Source organism: Thamnophis elegans, chromosome 2, assembly GCF_009769535.1.
Source record: "Thamnophis elegans isolate rThaEle1 chromosome 2, rThaEle1.pri, whole genome shotgun sequence".
In the NCBI taxonomy this organism is placed as follows: Eukaryota; Metazoa; Chordata; class Lepidosauria; order Squamata; family Colubridae; genus Thamnophis; species Thamnophis elegans.
Genome location: NC_045542.1, coordinates 65,146,568 through 65,158,413, shown reverse-complemented (window position 1 = coordinate 65,158,413; position 11,846 = coordinate 65,146,568). Strand labels below are relative to the sequence as shown.

General features: G+C 41.6%; 1 protein-coding gene across 1 annotated transcript; it reads right to left on the bottom strand.

The window, feature by feature from the left end:
• Window positions 1-3,705: 3,705 nt before the first annotated feature.
• LOC116505078 (resistin-like) lies at window positions 3,706-7,871 on the bottom strand. The gene is made up of 4 exons (XM_032212397.1): window positions 7,796-7,871; window positions 5,800-5,942; window positions 4,478-4,555; window positions 3,706-3,904 (listed from the first exon to the last, which is right to left on the bottom strand). Exons 2-4 carry the CDS (start codon window positions 5,921-5,923, stop codon window positions 3,762-3,764), a joined length of 345 nt encoding a protein of 114 aa, XP_032068288.1. The 5' UTR covers window positions 5,924-5,942; window positions 7,796-7,871; the 3' UTR covers window positions 3,706-3,761.
• Between the last annotated feature and the right edge of the window lie 3,975 nt (window positions 7,872-11,846).

The window sequence follows — 11,846 nt, the reverse complement described above, 5'->3', positions numbered from 1 at the left end:
TAAATAAAATACATACAATCAAATGTTAATCAATACTGGGAAAATGTTATGATATATGATATAATTAAATATTATGGATGTCCAGCTAAAATAGGATATGAGGATTTGATGATAATAGAGGATTTTATAAATAAGTAAATGAATTGTCAGCATGTGTTATGGATTAATTATGTAATGCATAGCTAAGGATGAAGGATGTTTAAATAACCATAGGTAATTAAAACTGGAGGTATAATGATGTTGATATGGTAAATATTCGAGTTAAGATTTTTGAATTAATATGAGTTAATGGAAGAGAAGCACCAAAGCATGTTGTAACCAGTTGATATACTTCTTTTTTTTTCTCATGATAGACACCTGTGTTTTGTTTCGTTTTCCTGCCTTGTCTCTTGTTGTTTTTGTCTTTTTTTGTATTATTTTTATTTTTTATTTTTTATTTTAATTTTTATCTTTTATCTGTCCTTTTTTTTTTTTTTGATTTTTTTATTTTTATTTTTTCCTCTCCCACCGGTGTGGGCAGGGATTGTTCAAGATTATTACTTTCATCAATATTGCTAAATAATAATTACAGTTAAATGAAAATGGATATATATATATAAAAAAGAATGCAGAGAAGAGCAACAAAGATGATTCGGGTACTGGAGACTAAAACATATGAAGAACGGTTGCAGGAACTGGGTATGTCTAGTTTAATAGAAAGAAGGATTAGGGAAGACATGATAGCAGTGTTCCAATATCTCAGGGGTTGCCACAAAGAAGAGGGAGTCAAACTATTTTCCAAGGCACCTGAGGGTAAAACAAGAAGCAATGGGTGGAAACTAATCAAGAAGAGAAGCAACTTAGAACTGAGGAGAAATTTCCTGACAGTTAAAACAATTAATCAGTGGAACAGCTTGCCTCCAGAAGTTGTGAATGTCCCAACACTGCAAGTCTTTAAGAAGATGTTGGATAGCCATTTGTCTGAAACGGTATAGGGTTTCCTGCCTAGGCAGGGGGTTGGACTAGAAGACCTCCAAGGTCCCTTCCAATTCTGCTATTGTATTGTATTGTAATTTTGCACCAGTGGGGCTAAAACCAATTTTGTTGTATTTATTTTGTACAATGACAATAAAGACTATACTATACTATTTTATTTTATTTTAAAAGTGATTCCCATATTACAAAAATGTTCAACCAACAATACTTGGTTGATTGAACTTGGTTTTGTCTATTTGCTAAATTCCTTAAGAAAATGGGGAAAATGGTCCTCAATCATTCAGAGGAGAACCAGAACTCCTGCTTACATGAAACATTCTCCTCTCTCTCTGTCCTTGTCCCCTTTTCTCGATTCAGAAAAGTTGGTCAATCCTGCTATAGTTCCAGTCAATAATGCAGCAAAGTGCCACCTGGAGATGACAGGAAAGGTGAACAGTCCTCTCTTTCTCTTACTGTCCTTCCCATCTCCAGGGATGAGGGAGAAAGAATATGATGGCCACAGTCCTGCCCTGCATGCACAAACATCCATGTACTACAACTGACCTGCTCAGTGCAAAAGTAATCACTTAGTGTACAGAAATTTGGGAAGACAGGAGCCTTCCATAGATGAGAATTACATGTATAAATTGGAAGTTTTCCCACAAGAGACCTATGCAGCTTGCTCATTTATCCTTTGCCTCAAATTCTGTTACACCCTCTTTATGTCAGTTTAGCTTTTTGCTTATTGGGGTTCAATGGGGTTGAAACCATAACTAAACATCTAGCTATGTTTCCTTTCCTTTTGTTCCTATAGCACATTTTCTCTCTCTCTCCCTCCCTCCCCCCCCACTCTCTCATACATGGAAATGTAAGAATCATCCACACAGAGCATAAGATTAATATATTGCCAGTGAAAGAAAGGTGGATTGTTTATTTGTGCTTATATCTTGTTGGCTTTGTCAATATTCCACAATGATAGTTCTAAGGGGCAGCATCAAGCAGGCATCATGGCAATTGAATTTGAATTTGAATTTACTTTATTTGTATGCCGCCCTTTTCCCTGAAAGGGACTCAGGGCGGCTCACAATTCAAGGGAGGGGAAAACAACAAAATTACAAAATATAAAGACATACACAGTTAAGAAACACAACAATCATACCATTCGGAGTGGGGCTGCAAGTCTTTAGTCCCAGGCCTGTCGGAACAGCCAGGTTTTAAGGGCTATGCGGAAGGCCTGGAGGGTGGTGAGGGTATGAATCTCCACGGGAAGTTCGTTCCACAGGGTCGGAGCAGCCACAGAGAAGGCCCTCCTCCGGGTAGTCGCCAATCGACATTGGGCGGCTGATGGAATTCGGAGGAGGCCTAGTCTGTGGGATCTTATTGGTCTAGTGGAGGTAATTGGCAGTAGGCGGTCTCTCAAGTACCCAGATCCAATACCATGAAGGGCTTTGTAGGTGACAACTAGCACCTTGAAGCGGATCCGGAGACCAACAGGCAGCCAGTGCAGCTCGCGGAGGATAGGTGTTACGTGGGTGAATCGAGGCGCACCCACGATCGCTCGCGCGGCTGCATTCTGGACAAGCTGAAGTCGCCGAATACTCTTCAAGGGCAGCCCCATGTAGAGCACATTGCAGTACTCCAGCTTAGAGGTCACAAGGGCATGAGTGACTGTTGTGAGAGCCTCCCGGTTCAGGTAGGGACGCAACTGATGCACCAGGCGAACCTGGGCAAATGCCCCCCTGGTCACAGCTGACAAATGGTGTTCAAGAGTCAGCTGTGGGTCCAGGAGGACTCCCAAGTTGCGAACCCTATCTGAGGGGCGTACTATTTGACCCCCCAGCCTGAGAGATGGAACACTTGGCCAATTAGTGGGAGGGAAGCACAACAGCCACTCGGTCTTATCTGGATTGAGTACAAGCTTATTAACCCCCATCCAGTCCCTAACAGCCTCGAGGCCCTGGCTCATCACGTCCATCGCGATTGGATTGTAGCAGCACAATCCAAGTGCAATAGTTTAACAACCATTCAAAGTTATGATAGTGCTGAAAAAGTGACCTATGGCCAGCCCTCACACTTACAACCAGTGTAGCATCCCTGAAGTCGTGTGATCAAAATGGAATAGGAACTTGAATGTCTCCCCCTGCTTCTAAAGGCATTTAGCACAAATTATGAAAATACCACTCCATCTAATAACATGCCATACTTCTCTCAGTACTTGAACTGGTTACTTCACACATTATGCTGAAAATGTACAAGAATCCCAAGTGAGAAAAACTGACATGTCCTTCTATGGATGCAACAAAGTGATAGGATTAAGTGAACAGTCTTCAAAATTTAATATTGACAGAAAAAATTGAAATTGAATCTGCTGCGTAGTGGAAACTTACTGAGTGGAGAAACAAGTCTGTCAAAGAAACTACAATGGATTCTCAATTCTCAAGATGGTTTGATATGTGCATGTGAGCTGTGATGCAGCTTTGCATCTTTGAAATTAACCCACAGAGACAATTCCCTTTTCCAGCCACAGTAAGAATATGTGGAAAACATTTTAGGAGCCAAAACTGACTTTTACCATTCTATATGTAAGAGAGTTGCAACAGGATAAAGAAACCATGCTTGCTTTCAGTTTGGGGCCAGAGAGACACAAACACAGACACACACTCAGAGACACACAATTCAACAGTTAGCCATTTATCAGATTCCAGCTGCACACTGGGTGGAAATTTAAGTAGAAAACAACTCATAGAATTATTGATTCATATTTTTATTGAGCACAGAAGCTGGAGCCAACTTCCCATCAATGAAGCTTAGTAGCCATCAGTAGAGACTTTGCAGCACCAGGCTGCAGTCCAGTCAATATTGGGACATTTGCAGCGACAAACTAAGTCATGAGCACGAATATTCCAAGCTCCACAAAGCATTCCACAGGAACATGAAGTGGGTATATAACCTAGGAAGGAAAAAAAAAGATAAAAAAGAGGAAGGTTATACAGATCTGTGTTAATTTGGTTGAGTGTTTGGAACAATTGTGATACAAACACCAAGCTAGCAGATTCCTTCAGCAATCTAGCTTACCGTATTTTTTGGAGTATAAGACACTCCAAAGTATAAGACACACCTAGCTTTTGGGGAGGGAAACGTGGAGCAAACAGCAAGTTTCACTTTCAGTTTAAGTGGCCTTCCAATCATCAGCTGTTTCAGGCTGCAGGGCTTTCTATAGCCTATTGCAGCCTATGCAAGTCCCATTTTCTCTGTTTGCTGCAAGGAGGTAAATTACTGGGAGGCAGAGGCCAAAGGCTGGGGGCGGTGGGTGGGTGGGGCTACATTCGGTGTATAAGATGCACCCAAATTTTCACCCTCTTTTGGGGGGGAAAGGTGCATCTTATACTCCAAAAACACAGTAGTTTTGCACCCATGCACACACAAGGCTGGCAGATGTCAGAGAAAGGGGTTTGATAGAGGGTTCCCCCCTAATCCTCTTCTCTTAGCTCCTGATCTTCTCCCACAAGTTATTAGTTCTCACCTGTTGGACAACTGGCAAAACCACCTTGAGCTATCACATTTTTGCAATACAGCTGGACCTTTGGCTGATATGAAGACTCTGGAGAATGAAATCAGTAATTGTTATTAACAAATGCATCCTTATACAAACAGGATTCTTTATTTCTGTTTTGCAATCATTTGTCTCACTGGCTTTTGCTTTGCCCTCGTCCTTTTTCTTAAGAAAGCAGAGATATATTCTGCATATTCACTTACAGAAAACAATTGTTACCTGATCATCAACCTTAGCATGTTATATAATGGATAAGAAAACAGAAATGAAATCTGAAGGTCCTAAACAAAGAGTAGAAGTAAGATAAATATTTTTACAGTGCCTATAGGGGAGTTATGAACAAAAACTATTGAATGTCAAGAGAAACTAGACATAACATAGAGTTCTGAGCAGATGGGGAAACACATGAAAAACACTTCTCAGGATCTATCAAACTCTATTTTGTCATGGGTGACATAGTTCCTTCCTATAGGCACAATTTCTTCAGCTACCATTGCTCCTCTACCCAGAGAGCTTTTTTCTACTTGTGGAACGATTTTAAAAGAATAAAACCTTTTTTTAAAGTACAGTATAGGCCTCCAGAATCCTGCTATATTTCTCTGCCTAATGCTCTAGTGATTAAGTCATGGAACCAAATTATCGGAGAAACCTATCCTCCCAATTTCATCCACCAGTCTCACAAGCGCAGGCAGGGAGGGCTTGTTATAAATCCTTTTTCATTAAAGAACTTTGATTGGCAGGGTCCAGGAAGAGAGGCATCTCTGCTGTTGTCCCCACACCACAAACCAGTTTATCCCCAGAGACAAGGCAAGTCCCCATTCTCAAGGCCTTCCGGAAGAACATTAAGATCCGCCTCTGCCAACCTGTCTGCAGATCCAAGAGAGCTATGCAACCCTGGGGATGGTAGGTGGGCTAAAGTTTTTTACCTTTATTCGTCCCTTTCAAATTAGCTTTAATCTGCTTTTTAACTTGTTTCACCTATAGCTTTTATATCATTTTACTGTTTATTCTGCAAACTGGCCAGAGGCATACAAGTGTGATGAGGAGTATAGAATTTTATAAATAAAGATAGAAACCAGGAAAACTGAGAGTTTCAATCCTGCCTTAAAAGGGAAGCCAGCTGGGTGACTTTGTGCCAGTCACTCTATCAACCAACTGAAGCCACAGGGTTGTTGTTGTTGTGGGGAAAATAGGAGGAGGAAGGAATATTAGGTATGTTAACCACCTTGTGGTATTTAAAAGTATTAATAAAAGAGGGGTATAAATAAATAACGAAATGAAAAACTAAATACCTGTGGAAGCAATTATTTTCTCAATCTTCGATTCAATCGCTCTATCAACTTCACATGTCTGAGTATTTGCATATTTTTCAAAAAGCAAAACAGTAAACAGTAAGAATATGAAGAGTTTCTTCATCTTAGTGATACAGAACTTCCTGAAGAGAAAAAAAATGTAATCATTCCCTCTGACATCATACGTTTAGAGCCCCTTTATTGCTATATTTTTCTTTCCTTTAATGATACTATGGTTGAAATCTTAATGCTTTCACTTGTTTTTGTAATTATTATTGTATTTTAATATTCTGTTCCTATAAACCAGTCAGAAAATTCTGATTTTAGGAAGGCTACAAATATTGTAATAACACAACATGTTTAACCATTAGATTCCTAGATTAAAATGATTTCTCATGATCAATATGAATCTGTAAACAAACAATCGGACCCAAATTAAAGGAAATTAAGCAAATTAAGGAAGAAAATAGATGACTATGACTATGACTATGGGAAGGTTGCAGGATTGAAAGTAAACAAAGAAAAAACTAAAATTTTAGTCAAAAACTTTAAAAATAAATAATAAAAAGAGTTAATGGAGGAGATAGGCATTCAGATAGTGAATATTCTGTTGCTATAAACCAGTTATATCATAAGATATAAAGATATTTTGAATGAGAAAGGGGAATTGAAAGTAAAGAGGAACTGGATAGTCAAGGGATAAATTTAGCATTGGTGGCAGCAGGTACAAATACAATCAAGGTATGAAAAAGATGTTAAATTATATGGTTTTTATAAAGAAGCAACAGAATTGGACCAGATTCGAACAGGAAATGATGAGAAATTAATTTTAAAAAATATACACTTACCTACTGAGTAGGAGGAGCATACTTAGAATGTAAGACGAGCAAGTAAAAGAAACAATGATAGTATGGGTTATTCTATAGAATTGGATTAATGGCAAAAGGTGTGGGATTGAAATTATAAATAACAATGTCTACCGTGTATTAAAAAATGATATAAAGTGTTCTAAAGATGGCACTTTCCATCATCAAGATTAGCCAAGATGTATAAAGATATGTCAGCTAAATGTTAGAAGTGTAATTAGACTCTGGGCTTGTACTACCACATGTGGTGGATGTGCCCGAAAGGAAAAACATTTTGGACAAAAATACATACTTGGATAGAAAAAATGACAAAGGCACATGTGGATTTAAAACCAGAAATATTTCTGTTGGGTATCATACTAGAAAAATATAATAAAGGGACTATATATTTAATATTACATGTGTAATAGAGACCAGAATTATATTTGCACAACATTGGAAAGGTGTGGAGATTCCCACAGATGAGAAGTTAGTTGAAAAAATACTAGAATGTGCAGAAAGGGATAGATTAATACTTGAAATTTAAAAAAAAGAAGGAAGGAAATATCACAAATATCATTGACTGGCTCTGGTGGTTGATATGGGTTGCTGCCAGCATTGTAGGTATCGACCAAGTATCTTCTTAAAATGTATGTTGTTCCAATTAGCATCTTAAGAATACACATGGTCGATACCTAGTATTTTAGGTAATACTAATTAAATTGTTGTTGTTGTTGTTGTTTTTATTCTTGCACAAATCAACTGTAACCAGACAACACACTGTTTATATAGACATTGAAATTGTTGCTTATTCTTTATATAGTAAAAATAAAAAAAAATATTTGGGAAAAAAAAGAATCTGTAGCAAAGTCCAAATAACCCATGACAGGTATTTCAGTTCTTAAGTCAACGGTTCTACTGAGTTTTTAACTGGCAATAACAGCATTTCATCCATTGATTTAGTCAAATTAATCTTCTATAAAGAAAAGTCGAATCAATAAAGAAGAAATCTGTAACATGACAATGCAACGAGAAGCCCCTTGGTGTTCTGTTGGATGGATTCTCTGATTAACATACAGGACTGTAGGTACTCTATAGAGTTACAGGAGCCTCCTCCCCTCCTTCCCAAGCCAAAAGAAGACCAAACTTACCTTTAACAACAAGGAGCTTTCCCCCAAATGTTCTATGTTCCAAACAAATTGCTCACCTATAAATACCATAGAGTTGCCCACTCATTTTCACCTGATTGGCCTAAATGTTTCAAGAGTGGGTTCCCTCCTCCCCATCCCTGTTTTACATACTTTTCTTGTCTGCCGCAGGAACATTATTTTTAATTTTTCTCAGGAATTTGGGCGATGTCCTGGTTTAGACATATTGAGCCACAGATCAGGAAGTAGCGAAAGTCAAATAGTTAATCTGATGCAAAACTCTCTTCAAAATATGTTACTTCCAGTGACAAATCCAATCAAGATACAAGGGCAAGATTAGGACATTGCCTGTAAGTTTAATAATAAGTTGTGAGACTCTGTACCTGAAGTTGAGCTCAAGGGAATCAGAGGGAATTGATACTATTACAGTGCCCTCCCTGCTGTGCAGCAACCTCCCTGACTGAGCAGCTGGAGGCCATCTCAGGGCTGGCAGTAGAGTTCCCTGAATGAGACCTCAGAACCAGCCAGGAGTTCATGGCCACTATGGCAGCCATGGGCCTATCTGAGTTAATAACTGGCTCAACTCTGGACAGTGGTCAAACACCGGACCTGATTTTTTCATCAAAGTAATTGCAATGTGACTTGGTTAGAGATTATTCCCCCTTACATAGTCACAGCACTCCCTGGTGTCCCAGAGATTCATGGAGGAGCAGTATTTCTCCACTTTTATTGCATCCTCAGAGATTCTCCCTGTTTCAGGTCACCCAACAGGGCAAATTTGGGCCACCTTTTGCAGGCCTGGGCAGAGGAGTTTGTTCAGCAGCTGATGGACATAGTCACTAGAAATTGGACCCCATGCATGGAGATAGTCCATGTGAAATGCCTAGGGAGAGGTCTTGACCTGTTGTCTGGGAACAATTTGATCCGGTTGGCCCTGATGAAGTGGACAAGGCCTTTAATGCTGTCATTTCCCCCACCTGTCAGTTAGATCCTTGCCCTTCCTGGATGGTGAAAGCCTCCAGGATGCTGATTAGCGGGTGGGTCCAGACAGTGATTGATATCACTGTCTGGACCCACATGCAGCAGACATTCCTGGACTCCCGCATTGGTGCTGCGGCCAGATGACAAAGGCTCCTCATGGGCTGCTTGCTACCAGTTGCACCTGCAATTGACTGTGAATTCGGTGCATAGCTTTTCGGGCTGCATTAATTGCCAGGAGAAGCAGCCCTTTCACAAGCAATCATTGTCCTAAATGTTTCAAGAGTTGGTTCCTTCCTCCCCTCTTTTCATACTTGACATATCATTCTTGTCTGCAGCAGGAATATGTTTCATTTTTCTCATGAACTTGGATTGAATTTTCCTCTTAATATTTCTCTTTAGTTTAGCTTAGTTTTTGTTTGACTTCTTTCTTTTACATTTTAATCTTTTCAAGTAAAGAAGGGGTGGGTTAGATGGAGAGAGACACAGAATTAAAAGAGGGCATTGTTACTTGTTATGAGTGCCTTGGAAACCCTTATGATTAGTGGTTTTACCCAGGAACTGTCGGAGGCTCAAATCATTGGCTTAAGTGTTTCAAGAGTGGGTTCCCTCCTCCTCTCCTTCCATACTTGACACATCATTCTTGACTGCAACAGGAATATCTTTTTTCATTTTTCTCAGGAACTTGAGTCCTGATTTTGTCAATATTGAGCCACAGAGGACGAAGTAGCAAAAAATCAAAGTATTTACCCCAAACAAATCTGATCCAAATGTGGTTCCAAGGATATGTTAACTCGAGTGACTAATCTCATCAAGATACCCTATGCCAGGTTGGGACATTTCTTCTAAGAAGAACAATTTGACGCATTTGAAAATGAAAGTTCTATTTTTTGGGTAAGACTTGAAAATGATACAGGTAGTCCTCAACTTACAACCATTCATTTAACAACTATTTGATGTTATAACAATACTGAAAAAATGGAGGTATCATCAGTCCTTCCACTTACAACCACTGGAGCATCCCTGATCAGCATTGAGGAGCTCAGCAAGTGACATATATTTATCATGATTGCCACATGCTGAGATCTTGGGATTGCCATTTGCGACCAGCAAAGTCAGTGGGGAAGCCATAACTCCTTAAAAATTGTGTGACTCACTTAACAACCCCCTTGCTTAGCAGCAAAAAGAGCAATAGCACTTAGACTTATATACCGCTTTATTGTACTTTCCAGGCCTCTCTAAGTGGTTTACAAAGTCAGCACATTGCCCCCAACAATCTGGGTCCTCATTTTACCCACCTTGGAAGGATGGAAGGCTGGGTCAACCTTGAGCCTGGTGGGATTTGAACTGCCAAATTGCAGATAGCTGGCAGGCAGCAGAAGTAGCCTGTACTCTAACCACTGCACCACTGAAGTTCTTTTTTGGGGTCGTCAGCTTCCTAAAGATAATTTATCCCCTCCCCCATATTGGTAAAGGTAGGCTGCAATACTATTTAGTTTTGTTTTTATTTTAAGCTGTTCCTTCAGGATTTGGGCTGAACTACTTTGGGATGAATGGCTGCTGAATTTTGGGGATATTTTTGTCATTATTGCAACCTCGATTGTTTATGCTTTTAATTGGTTTTTGTATTTCACTTTGCGATTAAAAGCAGTATGAAAGGGAGTTTAGACTAACAGGGATGCTCAGTTATGCCTACGTATAACTGCATGGCTTCCTCATGAGCATCGATGACCAGGCGCAAGGGTTGCATGGCTGCCTTGATAGGCTCAGACAGAAGCACCCAGCCATCAATAGTCTCCACAAGCATAGAAGGATCTACTGGACCCAGATGGACTGCACATTTGGTCACAAACGCCTCATCCATGAAGTTTGTTGTAGCCCTGGAGTCGACCAGAGCATGTGCCGGAATTTCCTGCGGATTACTGGACAGGACTATTCGTGATCCCAGGATCAGGTGTCAGGGAGATCCGCAAGTCACTGTCTCTGAGTATGGCTCTTAATTGGTGTTCACCCGACCCAAGATCTCCCTTAGATCGGGCTTGGGGTGTTTCATGACAAAATGTGGGGCTGGGGGCTAGGTCTAGTAACTGATGCCCCTCTCTTCTTGGGGCAAAAGGCTGCCATGTACCCAGGTTCCCCACAATAAAAACACAACCCCCCCCTGAGCGCAATCTGTTTTTCTCCCTTATTGACAAGTGGGGTTTGGCTGCACTGTTCCCTCTAAGGTGCGCGGCTGCGCGGCCGCGCACGTGGCAAGAAAACCCCGCGCAGCAGTTTTAACTGTTGCGCAGTGATTTCTGCCAAAGCAAACGTGGGGAAGTACTTTGCAGGCAGCTAGAACTGGCCGTCCGCAAAGGACCTCCGCAGACTTGTTTTGATGAGCACGGAGCGACTGATGGTAGTTTGTGCCAATCACGGCCGCTCAAACTAGCATCAGTCGTCCCTGTGTTCAGCAAAGCAAGCCCGGGGAGGTTCTTTGTGGGCCGCTAATCCTAGCCGCTTGTGCCCGGCGCTGTGGCTGAAGTAACCCCCCAAAGCCCCTGCCGCCACCAGAATATCTGCTGCCTCCTCCTCCTCCTCCTCCTCCTCTAACAGCACTGGATTTGCCGCCCAACGCCGCGGCTGAGATGAAGCCGCCAAAGCTCCCGTCAGCAGCACCCCCACCTCCCCCTCCACGTGGAGCACCTGAGCTGGCCCGCACGTTATCCCTCCCCCTTCCTCCTCTGCCGTGCTTTTGAGGAGCCATGAGACCACGGGAGTTAGTAGAAAGGCGACGGAGGGGGCAGGAGCAGGAAAAAAGGCCTCCTGGCTTCTGAAAAGCACTGCGGAGGTGGAGGCGGCTGCAGGGGTAACCCAGAGCCCAGCTGAGGTGCTCCAAGCAGAGGGGGAGGCACCGCCATCGCTGCCATGGGCAGGGGCGCCTGCGGGAGCTTTGGAGGCTTCACCTCGGCTGCAGCGCTGCTCAGCAAATGTGGTGGTCCTCTTGGAGGAGGAGGGGGAGGCGGCAGCAGTTATTCTGGTAGTGGTGGGGCTCGTCGGCATCTTCAGCGGCAGCCATGCTCCCTGTGAAAAAACC

Excerpts from the sequence above, each read along its gene's own strand:
- LOC116505078 (XM_032212397.1), bottom strand. The coding sequence starts at position 5,923 with ATGAAGAAACTCTTCATATTCTTACTGTTTACTGTTTTGCTTTTTGAA. Across the intron at positions 4,556-5,799 it reads GAAAATAATTGCTTCCACAG|AGTCTTCATATCAGCCAAAG; the intron begins GTATTTAGTTTT and ends TTCATTCTCCAG. Across the intron at positions 3,905-4,477 it reads TTTTGCCAGTTGTCCAACAG|GTTATATACCCACTTCATGT; the intron begins GTGAGAACTAAT and ends TTTCCTTCCTAG.